The following is a 22,125-nucleotide window of genomic DNA, read 5'->3' on the forward strand; positions in this document are numbered from 1 at the left end:
AGCCTAGAAACCTTGGAGTCATGTTCGCTCATCCCTCAATATCACCCTCACACCTACCTCTTCAAAAGCTCTTCTATGCTTTTTCTCTTTCCACTTTCATTGGAAATATTTTTACAACAGCTGGTTACTATTAGTTGGCTTCTAGTTCTTATCCCCCATCCCCCCTTCACTCTCATATACTAGTTATTCTTCTAAGACAAAGGTGATGGTATCACAGGTGTTTGCAGTATGTCCAAATGCATCAAATAATGCTCATTAAATACATGTATCAATTATCCCTCAATAAATCATTAAATAAACAAACAAAGGTTAATGCAAATCACTCCCCTACCAAAAAAGTACAAAATGTACTATGTTGTCTGCCGACAAAAACGTTTGAGATCTTCACAGAGGCACTCAGGACGCACCAACACCCCAAACTCCCTGCTCATCCTTTTCTCAAACCACATCATCTATGCTCACAGCCAATATTCTCTCCACACCATTTTATTTACGACAGTTGGCCTCCAATACAGCCCAAATTTCTTGTCTCCCTATATTTTTGTTGAGGCTGCTACAGTGACTCTTCCCCTCCCCCCTTCCCTACTCTATTATCCACCAACCAAATTATTTTTCACCCTTAAGATTTATGAAGTGTCTGCAGGTATTGTGTCCAATAAGATCCTGTACAAATTCAAGGAAATGTTCAAAAACTGAAGCAGATCAGAGGAACGTTAGGATTCATTTATGCTCAATGAGTCATGAGAATTAGGTATTAAAGCTGTGCACGGTGGCTTGTAAGTATATGTGGAATTGAATCAAATCATTTCTTCAGTACGTCAGAGACTTTTAAACTTATTACTGTTGATGTCATTATTCTGTTTGCTTGGAAATGGAAGTCTCTTGTTTTTTGAACAAGGCTGTAGGCAGAAAAACCCCGTCAACAGAAACAAAAATAGAAAAACAAAAGAGAAGATGTTGTTTGAGGTCAAGGTGGGCGCCCTCCCCTCCCCGACCTCTTGGTCTCTCTCATTTCTGAAAGTGACACTGAGACACCCCAAGGAATTTGATGGTGCAGAAAACTGCTAACCTAATCAAATTCCTTTTTTTTTTTTCCCAGAAATGAAGAACCACAAACATCAAACACATTTCAGCTAAGGACATTTGGCAAGTATTTACTGAGTGACAACCAATCATATACCAGTCACTACACAACATATTGGGGCAAAAAACCTGACCCCCCGGCTCTATGTTTATTCCACTAAAATGTGGTGGGAATTAAGGCATCTGTTTTGTTTTCAATTATAAATAGTGTGCAATTACTCAGTAATGGAGCAGATTGTTAAACTGTTAATCCAATTTAACTGACTAAGTATCTGAACTAGCAGAACCGGATCAATTGCCTGCTAATTAACTATTAAATTAATTATTAGGTTTAAAAAAAGCAAACCCAGTACTGTCCCATATATAACTATTCCATTAAAAAGTGAAGAAATCATGCGGGAGGGATAAATTGGGAGATTGGGATTGACATATACACACTACTATATATAAAATAGATAACTAAAAAGAACCTACTGTATAGCACAGGGAACTCTACTCAGTACTGTGTAATGACCTATATGGGGACAGAATCTAAAAAAGAGTGGATGTATGTATATGTATAACAGATTCACTCTGCTGTACAGCAGAAACTAACACAACATTGTAAATCAACTATACTCCAATTTAAAAAATTAATAAAATTTTTTTTTAAAATGCAGAAATCAGACAGAGAATATTCTCTTCAAGAATAACTGGCTCCTGAGGCTTCCCACCTCCCCCCAACTTTATAAAAAATTATCTGTCATCCTTTCTTGTGAGAAAAAAAAGGAAAAGAAGTTGTTTCCAGAGCATCCCTTTCTTCCCAGCATTGCTCCCTTAATCATCTCCCAGGGCACCGCCATACAAACCTCCAATCAGCTAAATTTTATAGGCTCTAAAGTCCCCACTCACACTCCTACCTCTACTTATTTCACCCTACCATCTTCTCCCCTTTTTTCAGTGTGACCCACGTATATCAGAATCACCCTGATATGCATATTAAAGATGAGTATTCTTGGTCCCACTTCTGCCCTCTTGAATCACAATCTCTGAGTAGAGCATGAAAAGCTAAAGTTCTCCTATACAATTCATGTGCACAATAAAGTTTGTGACCCACCAGATCCTACCAACCCTCAAACACAACCTAAGGTCTTCCTTCCTTAGAACTTTCCCTGACCAATCTCATCTTCTGGGATCGTCATCCACAATCCTGCCCACTGCCACCAAAGAGCTACAGTGCCGACTGTCACTCCTTCTAACCAAACACTCTAGACACTTAGCGTTTGGCACCAATTGCTAGTCCATTTTGTGTATATACCCATCCTCCACAAATAGAAAATACGCTGCCCAAGAGTATAAAGCATGTCTTGTAACTTCTAATGTCCTCAGACATTATATACTGACCACAATAAGTATGTAAAAGTTCTCATTCATTCATTGATTGACTTACCCAGAGATGCTAGGAATATAAGCAAATAAAGCAAATCTGTTAACTTTTCCAGACTACTGGTATAGAGGTTAAGGATACACAGCTGAGCTAAAAGAGTCTAGCACACAAGAGTTACAAAATCAAATGTCTACAGAATCCAGGCAGGAAGCACAAGCAGAGTGGAGGGAAGACAATAGGGAGTGCTAAGAACTATGGTAAACAAAAGACACCTGACCAAACCAAAAAGAGCAGGAAGCGATCCCTACCCTGTTATGGTACCCAGTGCTGCCAGATATACTGATTTTTTTTCTAAGCAATACTAAAAATCCAGATTTTTATATGAGATCTAGTTTTTAATGTTGGCAATATAGTACAGATGACTTTTTTATTTAAACAGTAAAAGCCAAACAAAAGACATTTGAGGGCCAGGTTTGGCTTGCTGATAGCATTTTCTCCTCTAGAACCCAGGCAGGGCCCTAGCAGACTTATATTAATTCAAAGGGTAGGAGGTTAGGGACTTCCTTGGTGGTGCAGTGGTTGGGAATCCGCCTGCCAATGCAGGGGACACGGGTTCGAGCCCTGGTCTGGGAGGATCCCACATGCCGCGGAGCAAGTAAGCCCGTGTGCCACAACTACTGAGCCCGCGTGCCGCAACTACTGAGTCTGCGGGCTGCAACTACTGAAGCCCATGCACCTAGAGCCCGTGCTCTGCAACAAGAGAAGCCACTACAATGAGAAGCCCACGCACTGCAATGAAGAGTAGACCCCGTTTGCCGCAACTAGAGAAAGCCCGTGCGCAGTAACAAAGACCCATCGCAGCCAAAATTAATAAATACATAAATTTTAAAAATATATTTATATAATCTTAAAAAAAACCCAAAGAGTAGGAGTTAAGAGATGAGTGTGAATCTTCAATTATTCAGAAAGATATAGGAAAATGCATGTTTTAGGGAAGTTTTAGCCAAAGACTGGGGAAGACTCTCTTCCCCTTTCCAGGACCCAAAGAAGGAGGTCCTTTTAGAAGGCAGTTTGTGAAAAATTCAGGATTCAAAGAGACAAAGAACAGATCAAAGGTTTTTTGAAAAGTCTCCCTAATATCAGTTTAAAATAATATTAAGTCATATTCAGATAGTCTCATCCTAAACAGTCGTTTGTTTTCTAACCAAAATGGGATCATCTTATCCTTGCTGTTGCAACATGCATGTTTATTTAACAAGATATGATGCACATCTTTCCACCATTGTTTTAATACCCTCATTCTATTTGACGGGATAGGTGGCTCATAATTTAACCGATTCCTTACTGTGAATATTTTAGGTGGTTCGCAATTCTTCACTATGATAAACAACACTGCTATAAACATCTTTGGATTGTGGCAAATCCAGGAAGGTGGATGGGGAGGGAGGGATGAGCTCACTCTATTTTCTCCTTTGGTATAAACAATCAGGTTGGCTTAATTTTATGTAAAGTTCCATGCAAGAGCCTCTTCAAGACCGCTTTTCAGCAAGATTGCCATCCCTAATCCATTCCACGCAGATTTCCTCATGCTGTTACTGACCTGATACATACAACCTTGAGAACTTGATCAGTTATTTTAAGGTAAATCCTTAGATGTGGAATCGCTGGGTCAGATAAGAAGCACATATTTAAGGCTTTTGATATGCACTGCGAAATTTCTCACCAGAAAAACTGTACCAGGTTCACTGACCCCAGTGCGCCCTAACAACTTGGGTCATATCAATAAAAGTTCGCAACTGAGTAAGTATTCATCCATTTCCATAAGAAAAACAGAGTGGAAATCTCCTTATGTACTCTCACAGCTATTTCAGACATACCAAGGGAGAGACTTTATTGTGTTATAATCATTCTGTGGCGGATTACTTAATCTGAGAGGAAAGGCAGTTCAGTTTAACTGGTTATATTCACACAGTTTGGCATCAGTGGGCCTGAGTTCGAATCTGGGCTCAGCTTGGACTCACATCTTGGAACCAGTTTCTAGCTGGGAGATCCGGGCAAGTCACGTAACATCTCTCAGCCTCAATTTCTACAAGTAAAATGGAGACAGTAAACCAGCTGTATATGCTGGAATTATCAGACGATATGTGCAAAACATTTAGCAAAAAGTCTAGCACATACTAAGTTCTCAGCCAACTACAGCTCTAGAGTATATCCACAAAACCTAATCAAATTACAAAAATATAATTAACCCACTCTTTAGTAGATTTTATTTAATATATTTGATTTTCATGAATATTTCTTAGACGTTTTACTTAAAGTGTAACAGTTTTAGAAATTGAGTTTATTTAAATAAATGTATCTATTATTTCTGCTTTAAAATAAGAACACTGAATTAAAACAAAAATATGTTCAATATAATTTTTCTTCTAAATAGAAATATTTCAATTAAGGAACTTATAGAGGAGTTATAAGCAGTTTATACTCATTGCTTTATTTGCATAGGTGCTTGTTGTAGAGTCATAATTAATAACTTGAAACATATTTGAAACTCCATTAAAATATGTCTTTTTCCTATTTATTTGGCCATCTTCACTTGCATCCACTCTTCACTGCTACCGTGTCTCTCCTGAAATATGACAGCCTTTCATGTGCTGTACGGTAGTTCCATGATGTCTTTCATTTCCCATAGATACATAGATTTCCTTTTTCTTCTTTCAATTCCCAATAAGATTCTCAAGTAAATGAAGCTTTCGTTGTTTTGTCAGCAGCGGCCTTGATGGACCATTTGGCTCACATAACACTTAGCTGACTCAGTGAGAAAAAATGTGCATTGACAGCGTGATTTTCAAGGCTAGAATGATTTCCTTTCAAGTGTACTAAACCTAATGCCAACCCTAAAGCAGCACTGGCAACAGAAAGTTCGGGGTTGGCCAATTTAACCCTCAGCACTTCTCAAACACATCTTAACTGAAGAAAACTTTGCAGACAGATAGAACGATAACATATACAGACTCTATATTTATACACGTAATATAATATACCTAAATTATTTGTCAGTCATCGTCTAAGTGTCCAGGTCATGGAAAGGACTCAAAAGTCATGGAGACTATAACAGTTAAACACACAAATGACAGAGTCAGGGATTCTTGCCACTTACTAACCATGTTACCTTGAGATGACTACTGAACCCCTCTAAGCCTCAGCTTTCTCTTCTATAAAATGGGGGAACATAAAAGAAACTACCTTCCTAGAGATATTGCGAATTAAATAAGGTGATTATTATAAAAAGTGCCAAGCCTGGCACTTAGAAATCACTCAGGAAATATTAGCAATTACTAACCTTAATTAACCAGTAACTTAAGAAACCAATAACCACATTGCTTTGATCTCCTCCCTGTTTTCGATCATTTTTCCAATGCCCACTTTCCCACACCTTCCCTGCCTGTCCCCATATGCCACATTCCACACATCCCTCCACTGTTCTGCTTAAAACTTCTCTCAACTATCTGGAAAACGTGATTCACCAAGATCCCAGTGGTTTTTACAAACTAAAACATAAAATCTGTGTTGCCTCCAGGCACTCTCTTTTAAAAGCCATGACATTATCTATAACATTTTATTGCCAGTATTTTTATTAATATGATAACAGTTTGCCTTTTCCCCCCAAGTTTTCCTAGCCCTCACTTCATCCACCCCACATCTTATAAATCCTCACCACGATTTATTTCCCTGAACCTAAATCTTCATGTTCGAAATCCTTCCTTGCCACTATCTGTTCATTATGGAAACGAACAAATGAATGATAAATGATAAAATGCAATGAAATGATAATATGCACTGAGAACTTAATGCCGATCATTGACTTTTAAATTTCGACCTGTTCTATATTCTTCCTTCTGAATATTACAGAGCACTCCGCTACTTCTGTTATAAGGCCTTTTCCATGAAAGGTGATCATAATCTGAAAAAGAAGTCTTAGAGGATTACTTAATTTATGGCCTTTACTAATTTCCAGAAAAGTCACCAAGTTTTCAAGTCAAAGATGATTGTTCTAACTGCCCAGACTACACATTGGTGTAGTGTCTATAATTTGGCTGAAATCTTTTTCCTTGTTAGAGTTCCAAGGGGTTAAAAAATTATTACTGTCTCTGGCCAGTGGCTGTTTGGGAGCTATATTGATTGGTTTGTTTCCTAAACATATTGGCTCCGCAGTACTACAAAGACTAAAAAATGTTTCCCTCCAGCAGCTGAGCCAAGATAACTTAAAAACAAGCAGGGAAGCAGTATGTTAATTGAAAAGATGGTGGTATTATAAGAGCAGTCCTTTCAAAATGCAAATCCCACACATTCATTTTGTAGGAAAATTGGTTCAGGGATATCTGACGGCTGGAAGATTGAAGAAAAGAGGGAGCACGATGGCCTCAACACAAGAGCCCAGAGCCTGGGGATGCCAGCTCATGGCAAGGAGGAGACCCAGGAGTCACCCTTCTTCTGGCTGCATCACTGCTTCTGCCCTTTAGTTCTGCTTGGACAGAGGGCAGAGACTGGCTAAGCTGACATCTCTGACAATGATTTTAAATCTTCAGAAATAGCAGCAATTTCTCCATTGTGGTGACTCATAAGATTGATTTCACTGCAACACCTGAGACCCTGTATTGATAAATAACCACAAAAGGGCAAAAATACAGTAACAGAAAGGGTTCACTGTCACCCTATTTGACCATCACCACAGGTTTCTCTTACAGGCTTCCATCTGAGGCAGTCATTCTGGGGTTTCCCAAGTGACTGCTTCTGATGTGGGGCTTTTCCACTCTGGTTTGTGATAATGAACTCCAAGTTTCTTTATATATATATATATGTGTATATATATATATATATATATATATACACACATATATATATACATACACACACATATACATACACATATACACACACCAAACCTAGGCTGTGCAGTCTACTGGTATTACAGCTGGTGATTTTATACAGCAAAACCAAGCAGCTTCATTCATTCATTCATTCATTCTTTCATTCCACTAAAATTTACTGAACCTCTACCATGTCCCAGGCATTAAGCTAATATCTGAGACACTATAACACAGAAGAACAAACCTGAAATATACATGATAGCCCTTTCTCAAGGCCCTGCCTCCCAGGCTTGACCTTTAAAGCTATAACACTCTTCATTCATATAGAGGATAAAAAGTTGCAGAACAGAGAATAACATCTGTCTTCTTGGAGGTTTACAGGAAGTCATGACCTGACCTACAGAGACAGCTGCAGGAACAAAGGATTCCGGCACCAAGAAGCCTGCAACAGCCAGCCACACCTCTTCCCCTTTTAGTATAAAAGAAGCCTGAATTCTAACTCGGGTAAGATGGTTCTTTGGCACACTAGTCTGCCATCGCCTCGGTCTGCAGGCTTTCCAAATAAAGTCGCTATTCCTTGTCCCAACAACTCGTCTCTCCATTGACTGGCCTGTCGTGTGGCGAGCAGTACAAGCTTGGACTCAGTAACAATACTATGGCTCCCTGTCCCCCCAAATTAAATACTGTCTCTGGGAGCTTCCAGGAACAGTGGAAGCTGTCTCTAGTGAGAAAGAGAACCTTGAATCAAATACTTAAACAACTGAATTTAAAGTGACAAATGAGAGGTACCTGGAGGAAGGTCCCTCTGAGGAAATGACACTCAAACAGGATCCAAGGAATTAACATAAGTGAACTAGAAAAGAGGAGACAAGAGTCTCCCGGGGAAAGGGAGAGAGGGTCAAGAAGCTCTATAGAAAGACAGAACTTAGTGTTTATGAGGAGCTGAAAGCAGGCCAAGAAGGTGAAGTGTAAAGGGTGAGAGGGAACACTATGGAAACTGATGCTGGAGCCCCAGGCAGGGACCAGACCAGGCAGAGCCTTGTGGGCCTAAGAAGGCTGTCTTATCCTGAAATCAATGGGAAGCTAATCAAGGATTTTAAGCAATGCGATGGCATAATCTGATCTGCATTCTAAAACAATAACTCAGGCTGCAATGTGGAAACAGACCAGTGAGGAGGCCAGATTAGATACAAGAAGGCCAATAAGAGACTACTACCGTAAAATTCTAGGCAAGAGGCCACTGTCATCTGGAATAGGATGGTAGAGGCAATGGTGGAAAATAAGGAATAGAGATAAAGAGAGAGAAACGATCTTCACAAACATCAAAATGTCCTTCAGCACTACCCGGTAACAATTTCTCAAGAATAATGTGTTTGAAAAGTGATTAACAATAATAGCAAAACAAACAAAACCAAAATAACAACTACATACATGTCCGGCACCAATACTGTGGCTCATTTTAAAAACTGTATGATCATTTCATCTCAAGACTAGGATGAAATTCTGAACACTAAGAAGGTGATCTCAGACACACCATCCCACACCCTTTCCTTCTCCCAGGGCTGTTGCCTTCGTGGGAATGATCTTGGGTCCTTCTACCACAGGCAGCATCTCCTTCCAAAAGAGTGAGGCTGCTGTCATGTGGCTGCAAAGGCTTTGGAAGAATAGCTATCCATTCTATTGTTCATTCAGCTCGTTTTCATTTACCACCTGCTATGCTACGTGCCAGGCCCTGTCTAGGTGCTGCCTTCAAGGAGCTCACAGTCTGGCGCGCAGAAAGCACGTGAACAAATCACTGCTATTCGATAGTATAGTAACAGATATATACACAAATTTGGGTGGGGTTGGGGGGGCGGAGGACAGATTTTTAATTGATATGGCAGGCAATGGAGATTTGGGAGAGGGAACTGGGAAGGTTATACAGACATGAAGATGCTTTAGCTGGATCTTGAAAAATAAGAATTCATCAGACAAGGAAAGGAAGAATATTCTGGGCAGACGGAATAAAAAAGCACAACTTTTTGGGGGAAATGCAAGTCATGTGGTAATTACAGAGTACCGCTGACCCTTGAACAGTGGGGGGATGAGGGACCCCGACTCTCCGCACAGTCAAAAATTCTCATGTTAACTTATAATCAGCCCTTCTTATACTCGTTCCTCTGTATTCATGGTTCTGAACCCGTGATTCAACCCATGGCAGATGGGACAGTACTTTAGTATTTACCTTTGGAAAAAATCTGCGTATAAGTGGACCCAGCCTTAAACCCGTGTTGTTTAAGGATCAACTGTATAAAGTAATGAGAAGCAGGGGAAAGAAGGTGGACGGCTATTACTAAGCTTATATTACTTTATATCCTCCGAGAGTTCAGATATTGAAGGCCTGTGTGCCCCCGTATGAAGTTTGAACTTTATCCTGTAGGTGGTAATCAGGCAGGGTTAACTTGACCAAGACTCATCCCCCACGGTCCAGAAAAGGAAGTGGCCTCTGATAAAGTTCCATGGAGACCAGCCATGGTCAGGCGCTGAAGGCCCTCAATCCTGACCAAGAGCAAGACAGGGATCCCAGCCCTCCCATCATGCCAGGGAAGAGGCTGGCTCTTGCCGAACCATGAGCTGATTGATAAATCCTTTTCTGGCAAGCTATGTCATTCACCTGTGTCTGTAAGGCTTGTCCTCTAGCTGCCAATCATGACTGCAGAGGGCTTTCCATCACCCACAAGCACTGAGCTGATAAACCAGACCAAAGCCAAGGCTCTGCCGTATCTTAATACTTCAATATCACTGTCTTTGAATCACACACACCTAATTAGACGACTAATATGTCAGCCTAGTTTAAGGGTCCCTCTCCTGGAGTCCAGAAAGTCTAGGATCTCATCATCTGTAATTATGAAAAGGCAGCAGAGTATCTGCCAGCTGCTACTTGGCCTTCTCTGTGAGATTCCTTCACTGACACTGCTCCAGCAGACTTGGTGAGGGTGCCGTTTGGCCACTTGCTCTTGCGTGCACGGCGGGCAGAGAGGAGCGACCTAAGAGAAGTTACACACACAGATTTACATTTTATAATGACAGCCGTTGGCAGCAGGGTGGAGGGCGTTGCAGGGAGGCAAGTTCATAAGAGTGAAACCTGTCAGAAAGTTCTTGAATGAGCCCATATAACAGACGATAAACCCTGAACTACCACAGCGGCAGAGAGGTCAGGGAAGAGGGGATGGAGTCAAGAGATATTTACAAAATAAAACTGCGTTGGGAAAGTGGTTAGTACAGAGGACAGATTCAAACATAAGACCCAGGTGTCAGCTCTAGTGATTCGTGGGCTATAGTATCATTACCTGAGGCAGGGAACAGAGAAGAGAAGGCGGATGGGGAGGGAGGGCATTTAATTCTGAACATGTGGAAGGTAAAGAACGTCTGGGGCACTGAAGACAGTACCCGGTGGGGGAAGAGAATGGGTCTGTCTTTACTCACCACTACCTCCCCAGAACTAGCACTGTCCCTAGTACACAGCACAAAGTGCTTAACAAATGCTTGATGAACGAATGGGTGAACTCATTTTATACAGAGTCACCAAAATTTTAGGAAAGCATAGTTTTGCAGGCTGCAGGGCATATTCATTTTGGCGGCAAGTCCAACACATGTGAAAGGGAATTTCTGGTGCATCAGAGCCTTATTTTAAATTTTAACTCAACTCTGACTATATTTTGTTGATTCTTGATTTGTACTAAATTTTATGGATCATATAGAAGTACTATATTTTTTAGATAACCAACAAGGACCTACTGTATAGCAAAAGGAACTATACTCAATGTTTTGTAATAAGGGAAAAGAATCTGAAAAAGAATATGTGTATGTATATATATGTATGTATAACTGAATCTCTGTGCTATATACCTGTAACTAACATGATATGGTAAGTCAACTATACCTCAATTTAAAAAATCACATTTGAACAGGACCAATAGATACTTGTAAATAAACAAGTAAATACAAATAAAATTAAGATTACAGCTTATTTTATAAAAATAAAAAGAAGTACTATATTTTTTCCTGAGTCCATACATATCACTGGCCTTCGGGTTTGAAGAAGTCCTCCAATAATCCCCATCTCATCTGGAAGCGCCTGCCAACCGTAGTTACTTCAGTTCTTAATGACCTTGTGCGTTACAGTCAAAGTCTATGTCAGGCTTTAACAAGAAAAAGCAATTAGGAAATGTATACGTTTTATGGCTCCAAAATTAACAATACTTTGTGAATGTGCTATCATCTGAATAATAGATAAGACCCAAAATGTATATAAAAGCAGAGTAGACCAAACCCTAGGGAGAGAAAAATTTAAGCAAAATAATCATATACTTATAAGGAGCTGCTAGCCAGTGCTTTATTAACAGCAGACCACCTCAAGTAAAGACACTACTGAATGAATTTAGTTTGCTATTGTCTTTTTCTCAGCACCTTTTTTTTTTCTCAGTAAAGAGTTAAAACTCTGAGTCTCGGTAGACAGGAAAAATAAAATTCGGCAAGAAAAATTTTATGAAACATAGTTTTCAGAGTATAAAACGTTGGTTATCCTCAAAAAGCACTTCTGTTTCCATTACAGACAGCACACCCACACCCTATCCTGAATTTATCCACCACACTTATCCCCTCACCTATTTTTCTGACAAGCTGCTAACATATTGCCTTAATTAACAATTTTCCCAGATTCCCTCCTTCACTTAGCTTCTGCGCCCTCTGTCCTGTCAGCCTCCATAGAGGTGACACAGGAAAGGATAAGAACCTAACATTTTTGTCTTAAAAATTCTTCTTTATCAGGCCTAATTCTCAGCCTGAACCCACATCGGGGCCACTGCCGATTCGACCTGAGCCCTGGGAAATGTGGATCAGCTCTGGCTTCGGGGGGATGATTTGAGGGAGCGGCCACCCAAAGCTGTGGGAATCACCATCAAGTTACACCAGCAGTCTTCTGACCCTGGCCTTCGGGTATGGCTCTGGTAACTTGGCTTCTGTCTTATTTTCAAAACACAGCCCCAGGTTGCCCTTCCAGGTTCCTGGTGCCCAGCTCAGACTCAGTTCCAGAAAGGTGCTTCCACCTTGTTCTCAAAAATGGTGCCTAATTTTGACCCCCAGGATGGAAACTTCCACCTTGTTCCCTTGAGTCCCTGCCTGGATTAAATGATCAGCTTTCCAAGCCTCTAGAAGGATGGAACCCTGCCTTCCTCTGGCCAGTACCTCCCCAAAGCTGCCAGTTGCCAAAACCTCCAGCCTAGTGGCTGGGAACTTGAAATCAATGACTGTTTAATCTGGCTCTCTGGGTATAGCTCCACCCTCCCCCAATCTCCATGTCTGAGTTTTGCACACTATTGGCACATCGGTTTTTTTTTCTTTTTTTTAATTGAAGGAGTTGATTTACAGTGTTTTGTTACTTTCAGGTGTACAGCAAATTGATGCAGTTATATACATACATATATATCTATTCTTTGTCAGATTCTTTTCATTATAGGTTATCATAAGATATTAAATATACTTCCCTATGCTATAGAATAGGTCCTTGTTGTTTATCTATTTTATATATAGTAGTGTGTATACGTTAATCCGAAACTCCTAACTTATCCCTCCCTCCCCCCTTTCCCCTTTGGTAACCATAAGTTTGTTTTCTTTTCTTTTTAATTTATTTTATTGAAGTATAGTTGATTTACAACGTTGTGTTAATCTCTACTGTAGAGCAAAGTGATTCAGTTATACGTATATATACATTCTTTTTCATATTATTTTCCATTATGGTTTATCACAGGATATTGTATATAGTTCCCTGTGCTATCCATTAGCATCTTGTTGTTTATCTATCCTATATATAATAATAGTTTGCATCTTCTAATCCCAAACTCCCACTCCATCCCTCCCCCACTCCCCCCGCCTTTGACAACCACAAGTCTGTTCTCTATGTCTGTGAGTCTGTTTCTGTTTCGTAGATACGTTCATTTGTGTCATATTTTGGATTCCACACGTAAGTGATACCATATGGTAGTTATCTTTCTTTTACTCCCTATTATCTTCTGGTTACTGGAAACAGTTACCTAGGGTGAGAATCTTAATAACCCTTTCTGGCTACTAGCTGGACCGCCTTTTACTCTCCACAGCCAAATTAACTTCCCTATTCTATCCCCACCCCAACCCTTCCTCACCCAGAAGTTCTGACCCTGCAGATAAGAGGATATGTCAGGCCATGAGGGATGACAAGAATATTGTGCCAGCTCCCATGGGATCTAAAGATTACAGGCCAATTAGCAGAAGAAGGAGAGTAAATTGATTTGAACAAATACAAACATTAAGAAAATGTTCTCTGTACTCATTTTGTATCTTTTTATTCCCTGACCAAATTAATTAAGCCAGAGAAAATTCAGTGTTGATATGATCTAAGTTAATCAAATGTATCTCTTTTTTTTTGTAATTTATTTTTATAATGAGGTTTAGCTGATTTTCACTGCTGTGTTTATGCCACTTTACACCCACTTGATTCACTTAGAGAGAGATACCAATACATAGGTTTTAAGATTCTTACTAGTCAGATATATTCTTCTGCGGTGAACAGGGGGTGTTGAGTCCAGTTCATTGAGCAAGGAGTAGCTCTTGTCTATTACACATTTGGTTTATGGAACGGTATCTGTGCTAATTTCAAACCCTTGTTTTATGCATCACCCCACCTCACCTTTTCCCCTTAAGCAGCCATAGTGTGTTTTCTAAATGTGTGACTCTGTTCTGTTTTGTAATTCAGTTCATGTGTAGCGATTTTTTTTCCAATTTTAGAACATTTTCATCAACACAAGAGATAATCCCACCCCCCCACAAGCAGTCATTCCTCATTCCTGTCGCCCCAGTTCCTGGTCACCACTGCTCATCAAATGTATCTTTATGCAGTTAAGCGATCTCTAATAGACCTGAGGAGTGCAAATGAGCATATCAAGAGCAGAGGCCTCCTGGTATGAAAACAAAAGCTCAAAACGAAGTCAAAATCAGAGAGAAATGCCTGTCTACACTTGGACATTTGCCAGTAAGAAAGACCAAGATGAAGAAACCAGCTGAGGAAAAACAAAGATATACCAGCTTTTTCTGCAGGAAAACACCCCGTCAAGTCAACCGAATCTAAGAAGAAAACGTTCTGTGGGACATTAACACCTCCTGAAAAGAGTTATCACTCCCATCAGACCTATGGGATGAGATTTGACTCAGTGGTAATTGGTGTCATGCAACCTTTTCAGTTGTTCCCAGGAAGCTTTAAGCCTGAGCCACAATCAGTCTTTGTACTAAATTTTACACACTGTCACCTACTTTAGAAAGGTCCACACCGTGGCGAGGCACACCATTCCTTACAACTCATTTTCATTTTGTTCTCAACCATAGACAACCTGTGATAATTTTCATTAGAGAAAGGTCTTAATTTGTAATTATTTCTAAGTTTGAAAGACAAAGGCGTCTTATAGTTTACTTTCAACTACTCCGTGGGGCAACTAACTTCTAATCGTGTGCTTTCCTCTGAGGATAACAGGTATTTGGAAGTCCTGTGATGACCCACTCTCCTCATCTGCTCAGTTACAGGACAATGAGAGGAACAGAGGCTACTAATCCATTGTTAAGATACACAATCTTAATTCACTAGAAATTAATAATGTATCTTACATTGCACTTTCAGTGTATCATAATTATTATCCAACTATAATGATACAAATGTCCAATTGGCACAGCCTGAGGCATCCTCCATAATTAATTTATATTTCCCTAAATCCCAGACTCAACAGATTTATCTCTTCTCGCCACTCATCAGAATGGAAAATTGATTTGACCACTTTTCTAGAGTTTTCCCCCCCATTGGTTCCCAAAATGCCTAAGAAATGCTTACATGCCATAAATGCTTAAGCAGATAATAAAAGTAACATTATTATGTGTTTGCACAGTGCATTCATTACAAAGCACTTTTACACCCCTAATCTCATTTTAACTTGGTGTCTCATAATAACACTGAAATACAAACACCAGGTATTATTAGTCCCGAACTGAAAATTATAAATTCAGGCTGAGAATAGTTACATGACTTGCCTGGGATCACAAATGTCATCATAGAAAGCCAGGTCTAAAACCCAGATCTGTAGACTCCATTCCCTACATATTTCTCTAACGTTGCCATTTAACCAAGGATGATAGGAGTAAATGCTCTGAATTATTTAATGGTAGTGGGATCATGTTCTGGATTTCTATAATATAGAAGCAGTGTGCAAAGAACAATTTGCTTTCCTTTGAGAACCTGGATTTCTCTATCACAGATGCGATGCTGTGATTTACAAGGAACATTCAGATGACAAAAATATGTTTCCCAAATATATTTGGTCTTCATGCCCAGTTCCTGACTTACAGCTCCCAAAACCCTTGGAATTTCCTGAACAATAAGAGCAAAGGGAACATCTTTTATAATATTTGGTCTCTTGTCCTCAGTTCCTGAAAATCCTTCAGAGCCATAAAGGTGAAAATGGTGTCTTGTTATGGATAACAAGCCCCTTCACACCACATCTGGGTTGATGTTAATGAAAGTGACTTTTGGAAACCATCTAAGGATGGGGGCTGGTTGTCAGGGGAACCAATCATGAACAGAGGGTTGGACCTTTCAGTCCCACCCCCCTGATCTCCGGGGAGGGGAGAGGGGTTACAGGTTGAATCAAGCACCAATGGTCAAGGAGTTAATCAATCATGCTGACATAATGAAGCCTCCATAAAACACCCAAAGGATGGGGTTCAGAGAGCTTCCAGGTTGGGGAAACAGGGCGCTTCCACTTGCCATGAAGCAAGGCCCCAAGGTCCAGGAGAACAGAAGCTCCTTTGTTGGCGGCCTCGCCCTATGTGTCTCTTCATCAGGCTGTTGATCTGTATCCTTTAATATCCTTTGTAATAAATCAGTCATCTAGTGAGTAAACGAGTTTCCTGAGTTCTATAAGCCATTCTAGCAAATTAATAGAACCCAAGAAGGACGTCGTGGGAACCTCTGATTTATAGCCAGTCGGTCAGAAGTACAGGTAACAACTTGGATTTGCAATTGGCGTCCTGAGTTGGGGGGAGTCACTGGAACTTCCCATTTGTAGCCGGTCGGTCAGAAGTACAAGTAATAACCTGGGCTCATGACGGATGTCTGAAGTGGAGCGTGGTCTTGTGGGACTGAGTCCTTTACCTGTGGCATCTGATGCTAACTCCGGGTAGGTAGTGTCAGAATTGAGTTGAATGGTAAGACTCCCAGCTAGTGTCTGAGAATTGCTTGGTGGTATGGGAGAGTCTCTACATAGTCTCCACACACACACATTGGATTTGGGTCCAGGAACCCATTTAATAGAAGCCAAAATAGAAACCAGTTGGAACTGGTCTTATTTCTCCATCCAAAGTGGGCCACTAGGGCACTCAAAGTCAAAGGGCAACTACAGTGCTGTACAGGATCCTAGAGCCTGCATATCTGTACTCTATTTTTTTTCCTCTCAGATAGCTACGAAAGAATTTCTCCATTTCCTCTAAGAGTATTTATATAAGTGAAGCAAAAACCTTAAAATGGTTTCAAGGTGATTGCGTGATAAAAATTAACAATGAATCCACCAGAACCCATGACTTTTTAAGAAAAATATAGAAACAAGATAATAAACAATAACACTTTGGGGGACTTCCCTTGTGGCGCAGTGGTTAAGAATCCACCTGCCATTGCAGGGGACGCAGGTTCGAGCCCTGGTCCAGGAAGATCCCACATGTCGTGGAGCAACTAAGCCCGTGCACCACAACTACTGAGCCCACGTGCCACAACTACTGAAGCCCACACGCTTAGAGCCCGTGCTCCGCAACAAAAGAAGCTACCACAATGAGAAGCCCGCACACTGCAACGAAGAGTAGCTCTCGCTCGCCACAACTAGAGAAAGCCCGCACGCAGCAACAAAGACCCAACGCAGCCAAAAATAAATTAATTAATTAATTTAAAATAATAATAATACTTTGGAAATCAGACAGGCCAGGTTTTACATGCCAGCCCTCCACTTGCGAGCTCTAGAACCTTGAATAAGATATTTAACCCTCCTCAGTCTCAGTTTTACCCATGAAATGAAGACCAGAGTAACAACCACACAGAGTTGCTATAAGGACAGAGTGAGCTAACCTGTGAAGAAACTAAGGCAGGCAGTTGTCCAGTGGAGTGCATTTGCCTTACAGCTGAAATACTGAAATTTCCCAGCCTCTCTTGCAGCTAGACACACCCATGAGATTCAGTCCTGGCCACTGACACATCAGCAGGAGTCTGTCCAGATTTCCTCTTCTGTTTCCCCTCTGTCTTAATGGGATCCTGGATCAAAACTAGAAGGTTCCTTGGCCATCAGCTAAAGATGTTCAGGCAGGAGCCTGGGAACTTGATGGCGCTGTGTAGTCACCATCTAGCTCTAACCTACTCACCTCCTAATCCCTAACTATTGCTTGAGATAAATAAATACCTATTTGGTTAAGCTCCTGTGTCAGGTCTCAGCCAAACACAAGTCTGACAACATGAACCAACACAGGCTTGGCAAAGATCTATGCCCACCAAACAGTCCCCTCAGTTTCCTTCTAGTTGAAAAGGTATATGTTTGGAAAATGATTACAATCATATTGGTAAGTAAAAAAGCAAGCTACCAAATGATGTAGATTATATAGTAGAATCTAAATTTCGTTAGAGAAAAAAATTGCTCTGAGACTCGGGAATACCCAGGAGCTCAGAGGATTCTATTAAGCACATTGCTGTGAAAAAAAAAAATGTGTATTTTCATTCTAACAAAGTCATTTTGACAAAAGTACTTCAAAATATCCTGCTGGGTTTCCCCTGGGCCAATGGCATTGTGGGTCCAGGCCAAGTGGAAGATGTCAGGGAGTTTATGGTGATCAGAAGAGCTGGAAATGTCTGTCTGAGGTGCATTAATGATGTTTTGTGATTCTGTACATATGGCCTTGGGTGGATATTTTGAGGAAAATTGACTCGTCTAGTTTGTGATATATTTCATGTGACTATCCAGCACAATGTAAGAGAATGGTGGGCCGACCACATATTTATTACACCAAAGAAAATATTTATCAAATTATATCAACACAGTTGTGGTTTCTAACATTCCTGCTACTCCCTCACTCATTGCCAAGGAAATTTATGCTCTTTCTGGGTAAAAATATGTCTTAGGCCAAAATAGCATTTATTCGGTATTATCTACAAATGTGGGACCATGTAGGCTTCAAAGGGAGAGGCAGAGCAGGAAAGAGCTGATCCCAGCCTAGGGAATGGAGGTATCCTCAAGTAGTCTCAAAGTGGGAACACTACCATCACACTGTCCCCTCCAAACACACACACACACGCACTGCATATTCTAGAAAACCTACATGAGGATTAAAATTCGGCTCTTCGTGCCTAGTAATATTCAACAAATATTTCACCAAAATACATTTATAGAGCCATTTGAAAACAGCTGCATCAAACTGTCCTGCTTGGTTTCCTATAGTTCAAGCCAGGGCACAGCAGTGGTACAGCCCAGGTGGGACACACATAGGCAGGGAGAGCAGCTGGAAATGAGCATCTATATTAAGTGCGAAGCTTCACTGCACGAGGCACAAAAATGAGTTTCCTCAAAAGCTCACAAGATGGTATTGAGATCAGCAGATAAAGACTTTTAGAAAACTGTGATAAGTGATTAGGCAAATAACCGCATTGGAGGCAGAATTGAATAAATTTGATAATAAAGCCATGGGAAGTCATAGGAGGTCCAAATAAGAAGCAACTAACTGTAATTACAAAGTATACAGCATCTCACTAGGGCCCTTGTGGACCCTCCAGCCTTGATTCAGGACCTGTTAACTTTCCACATCACACAGAGAATCTTGGATTGCAGCTTGGCAACAACAACAAAAGCAGTGATTAAAATAGGCAAAGGAGTAATACCAATAATAATGACAGCTGACATATATGGAGCATTTAGGGGAGAAGTGTAATATATAATTAAACTAAATACATTAAAATATATAATTAAAAGTGTGATATAAATTAAATAAAAAATAAATTTTTTTAAAAAGCTGAAATTAAAAAAAAAGTGTGATATAAAGTTATACATCTGAGTTAGCAAAGGAGTGATTTAGCATTATCTTGCTGAAACAGGGAGAGGAGGGATGCTTTGTTCAACTGACCACACGGAGCCCAGCTCACTCACCTGCATTTCTGCCTAATCAGCACACACCACTTTCTTCCCACAGGGAGCATGAATGAAGCCTAACAATTAACTGACAACTTAGCTTCCTGATAACAAACTAGAAATCTTTCACTGAGAAATAAGAGGGCCCGGCGATAGACACCCTTTGTGTTGATGCAAACTGATTCTCCAGGATTTCTATAAATTAATTTAGTCATTTCAGAATCTCTGCAGAAGAATACACACGTGACCTTTTTTCAAGTCTACCCATTGAACTGGTTCAGCCCTTTGTAATGCCTGTGCACACACACAGTGATGTGATGACTTTCACTTTCTAAGAAAAAAGCATTTTTCCTTTATTATTCAGGGATGGTTCCTTGGTCTTGCAGCTGGCATACAGAGACACAAAATTCATGTGCACACACTTGAAAAAGAAAATGTTTCCTGCTATCTTACTGCTGCAACTTAACAGATAAGATGGGAAGTTAGTTTGTATTTCTTTAATCATTTCCTCTCTTCAAATCTATTTTCTAGCACAAAGTCAGTTAGTATGACTGAAGGCCCTCATCTATAAAATCCTATTTTGGGTTTCTTTAAAATCTTTTCTATTTGATGAGCTATTAAAGGAGATTGCTTCCTTATCTCTTCTTCATTTCATAGCGAGTTGATATCAGTGTTTGTACAAAGAAGATGCTGTGAATTGGCTTACTCAACCTCAATTCCACCCTTTTTCTAGCTTCCTGCTAAAGCTTGATTGCTTTAAAAACTGCCCCTCCTGGACTTCTTTGCAACTAGTGTTCTGGATGCAAATTAATCTTACCCACTAGATGCACTTGAAGGAGATTTGGAGGGAGGAGGTGAGTTGAAACCCAAATTCCTGGCCCTGTTTCTGCTAATGGCAGTGGCCACTGCGGTTTTCTAATCCCTAAACCACAGTTATGGCAGTAAAGTTCTTGGACTAAGTAATTCCAGGAGCCACCTCTTGACTCCCACTCCTCTATTCGCCTAACGATTTTTTTAGTGCCTAATGCCCAACATGAAATATCTTTCTGCTAAAAACACCTAGGAAGATTTCTGACTAATGCAATTATATTCTTCGTTCCTCAGTCTAAAGATGCGGTATATGAACCAGGACATTAATAAACCTCACATTTACATAATGCTTTGTAGTTTACAGAGCACCTGGACATGCATTGTATGACATGTCCATGTCAACTCAACTCTGTGAGGTGGCTGGACAGGTACTGCTCTCGCCACTGTACAAGTGAGAAAGCTGAACCTCAGAAGAGTTAGGTGACTTAGCAAGGCATTTAGTTAGGAAGAGGTGGAGACAAAATTCAATCCTACATTTTATGACTGTTAATCATTTCCTTTGACATAAGGAAGGCTCCCAAGGGCAAATGAAGAAGAGAGAAAAAGCACAAGGATGCTGGCCATGAATTGAACCTTCTATTTCCTATTTTAAAATAAAATATTTTAACTGTATCATTATACATACTCTAAAACCGTTAAATTGGATGAAAACACCTAAGAATGAACTAGCAAATGGGAGCTATTTCATAGAGCATGTGACTTTGGATCTGGTACTGCATGTGCCTCAAACTTTATAAGATGCCTCCTCTGAAGAATCTTTGCTATTAATACAGATATATGTTTTCCACCTCTGACCATGAATTCTCTTTCTGCACAATCATCTGGCCAAACCAAGAGTAGTGTGAAGACTGGGGGAAGGCGAGATTCATTTCTTAATTTCTCCCTAATGGCAATTTCACCTAAGATCCACTTCCCATCTCCAACTAGGGCTCCCTAGAAACAAAGACTTCCTTTCCCCCCCCACTAGCTACATAGATATATTTTAGTAAAACATTTGATTTCAATGCTTAGGAAACCACAAAGAAAAACATTAAGGAAGCAAAGCTTGATTTAGACCACTTCAAAAGTGGTCAAATACTTTCTCTCCATCTCCACCACTCCTCCACTTCATAGCAGTAATCTAACCACAGGGTTAAGATTCACAAGCTCTAAGAAGCAACTTCTGACCATATGGTCCCCACTCCCTGAGAGCAGTCTCAGCCCTAAGAAAACATTCCAGAATTGCAAATCTTCAAGATCATGCCACAGCCAACCTCAAAACACTGGAACTCCACAATTCCCTGACCTTGCTTCCTTCTCTGCTTGCTTTCTTCAGTCTCATATGACTCAAATCAGAAGGGCTAGGAAATCTGTTACTCTATAATATCCTACTGCTGCCCCTGCATCACAACATTATTTGATTTCTTCACGAAAAAACGACAGTATAAAGAGAAGCATTTATAATTCAGAAAAGTAAGAAGATGAAAAGAAGTAGATCTGATTAGTTAGGCAAAATCAATTATCCCTTTCCTATGATATCAAGACATATAAGAGACGACATTGAAAGGCAACAAACTCTGTACTAACCTGAGGGAAGAGAGAATAAGTTGAATTGTCAATAGTGAATGAGTATAAAAACTCCCCATCGTACCACATGCTCTTCCCCATGGGGGAATTCATTTTAGTCATAGCAAAGAGATGGGCAGGGTCACAGCAGTCTTCCATCTGTTTCCTAGGAGAGAAAACAAGA

The 22,125-nt window shown here is 40.3% G+C and overlaps 1 protein-coding gene across 2 annotated transcripts in view; it reads right to left on the reverse strand.

Moving 5' to 3' along the window:
* ST8SIA1 (ST8 alpha-N-acetyl-neuraminide alpha-2,8-sialyltransferase 1) overlaps nucleotides 1-22,125 on the reverse strand; it is a 156,388-nt gene that overhangs the window by 81,414 nt on the left and 52,849 nt on the right. For both annotated transcript variants that reach the window (XM_082352008.1, XM_082352009.1), the window contains exon 2: nucleotides 21,963-22,107. In XM_082352008.1, the coding sequence (XP_082208134.1) occupies nucleotides 21,963-22,107 (145 nt within the window). The remainder of the gene's footprint in view (nucleotides 1-21,962; nucleotides 22,108-22,125) is intronic.

The sequence above is a fragment of the Balaenoptera borealis genome, assembly GCF_965194805.1.
Source record: "Balaenoptera borealis genome assembly, chromosome: 13".
Classification (NCBI taxonomy): Eukaryota; Metazoa; Chordata; class Mammalia; order Artiodactyla; family Balaenopteridae; genus Balaenoptera; species Balaenoptera borealis.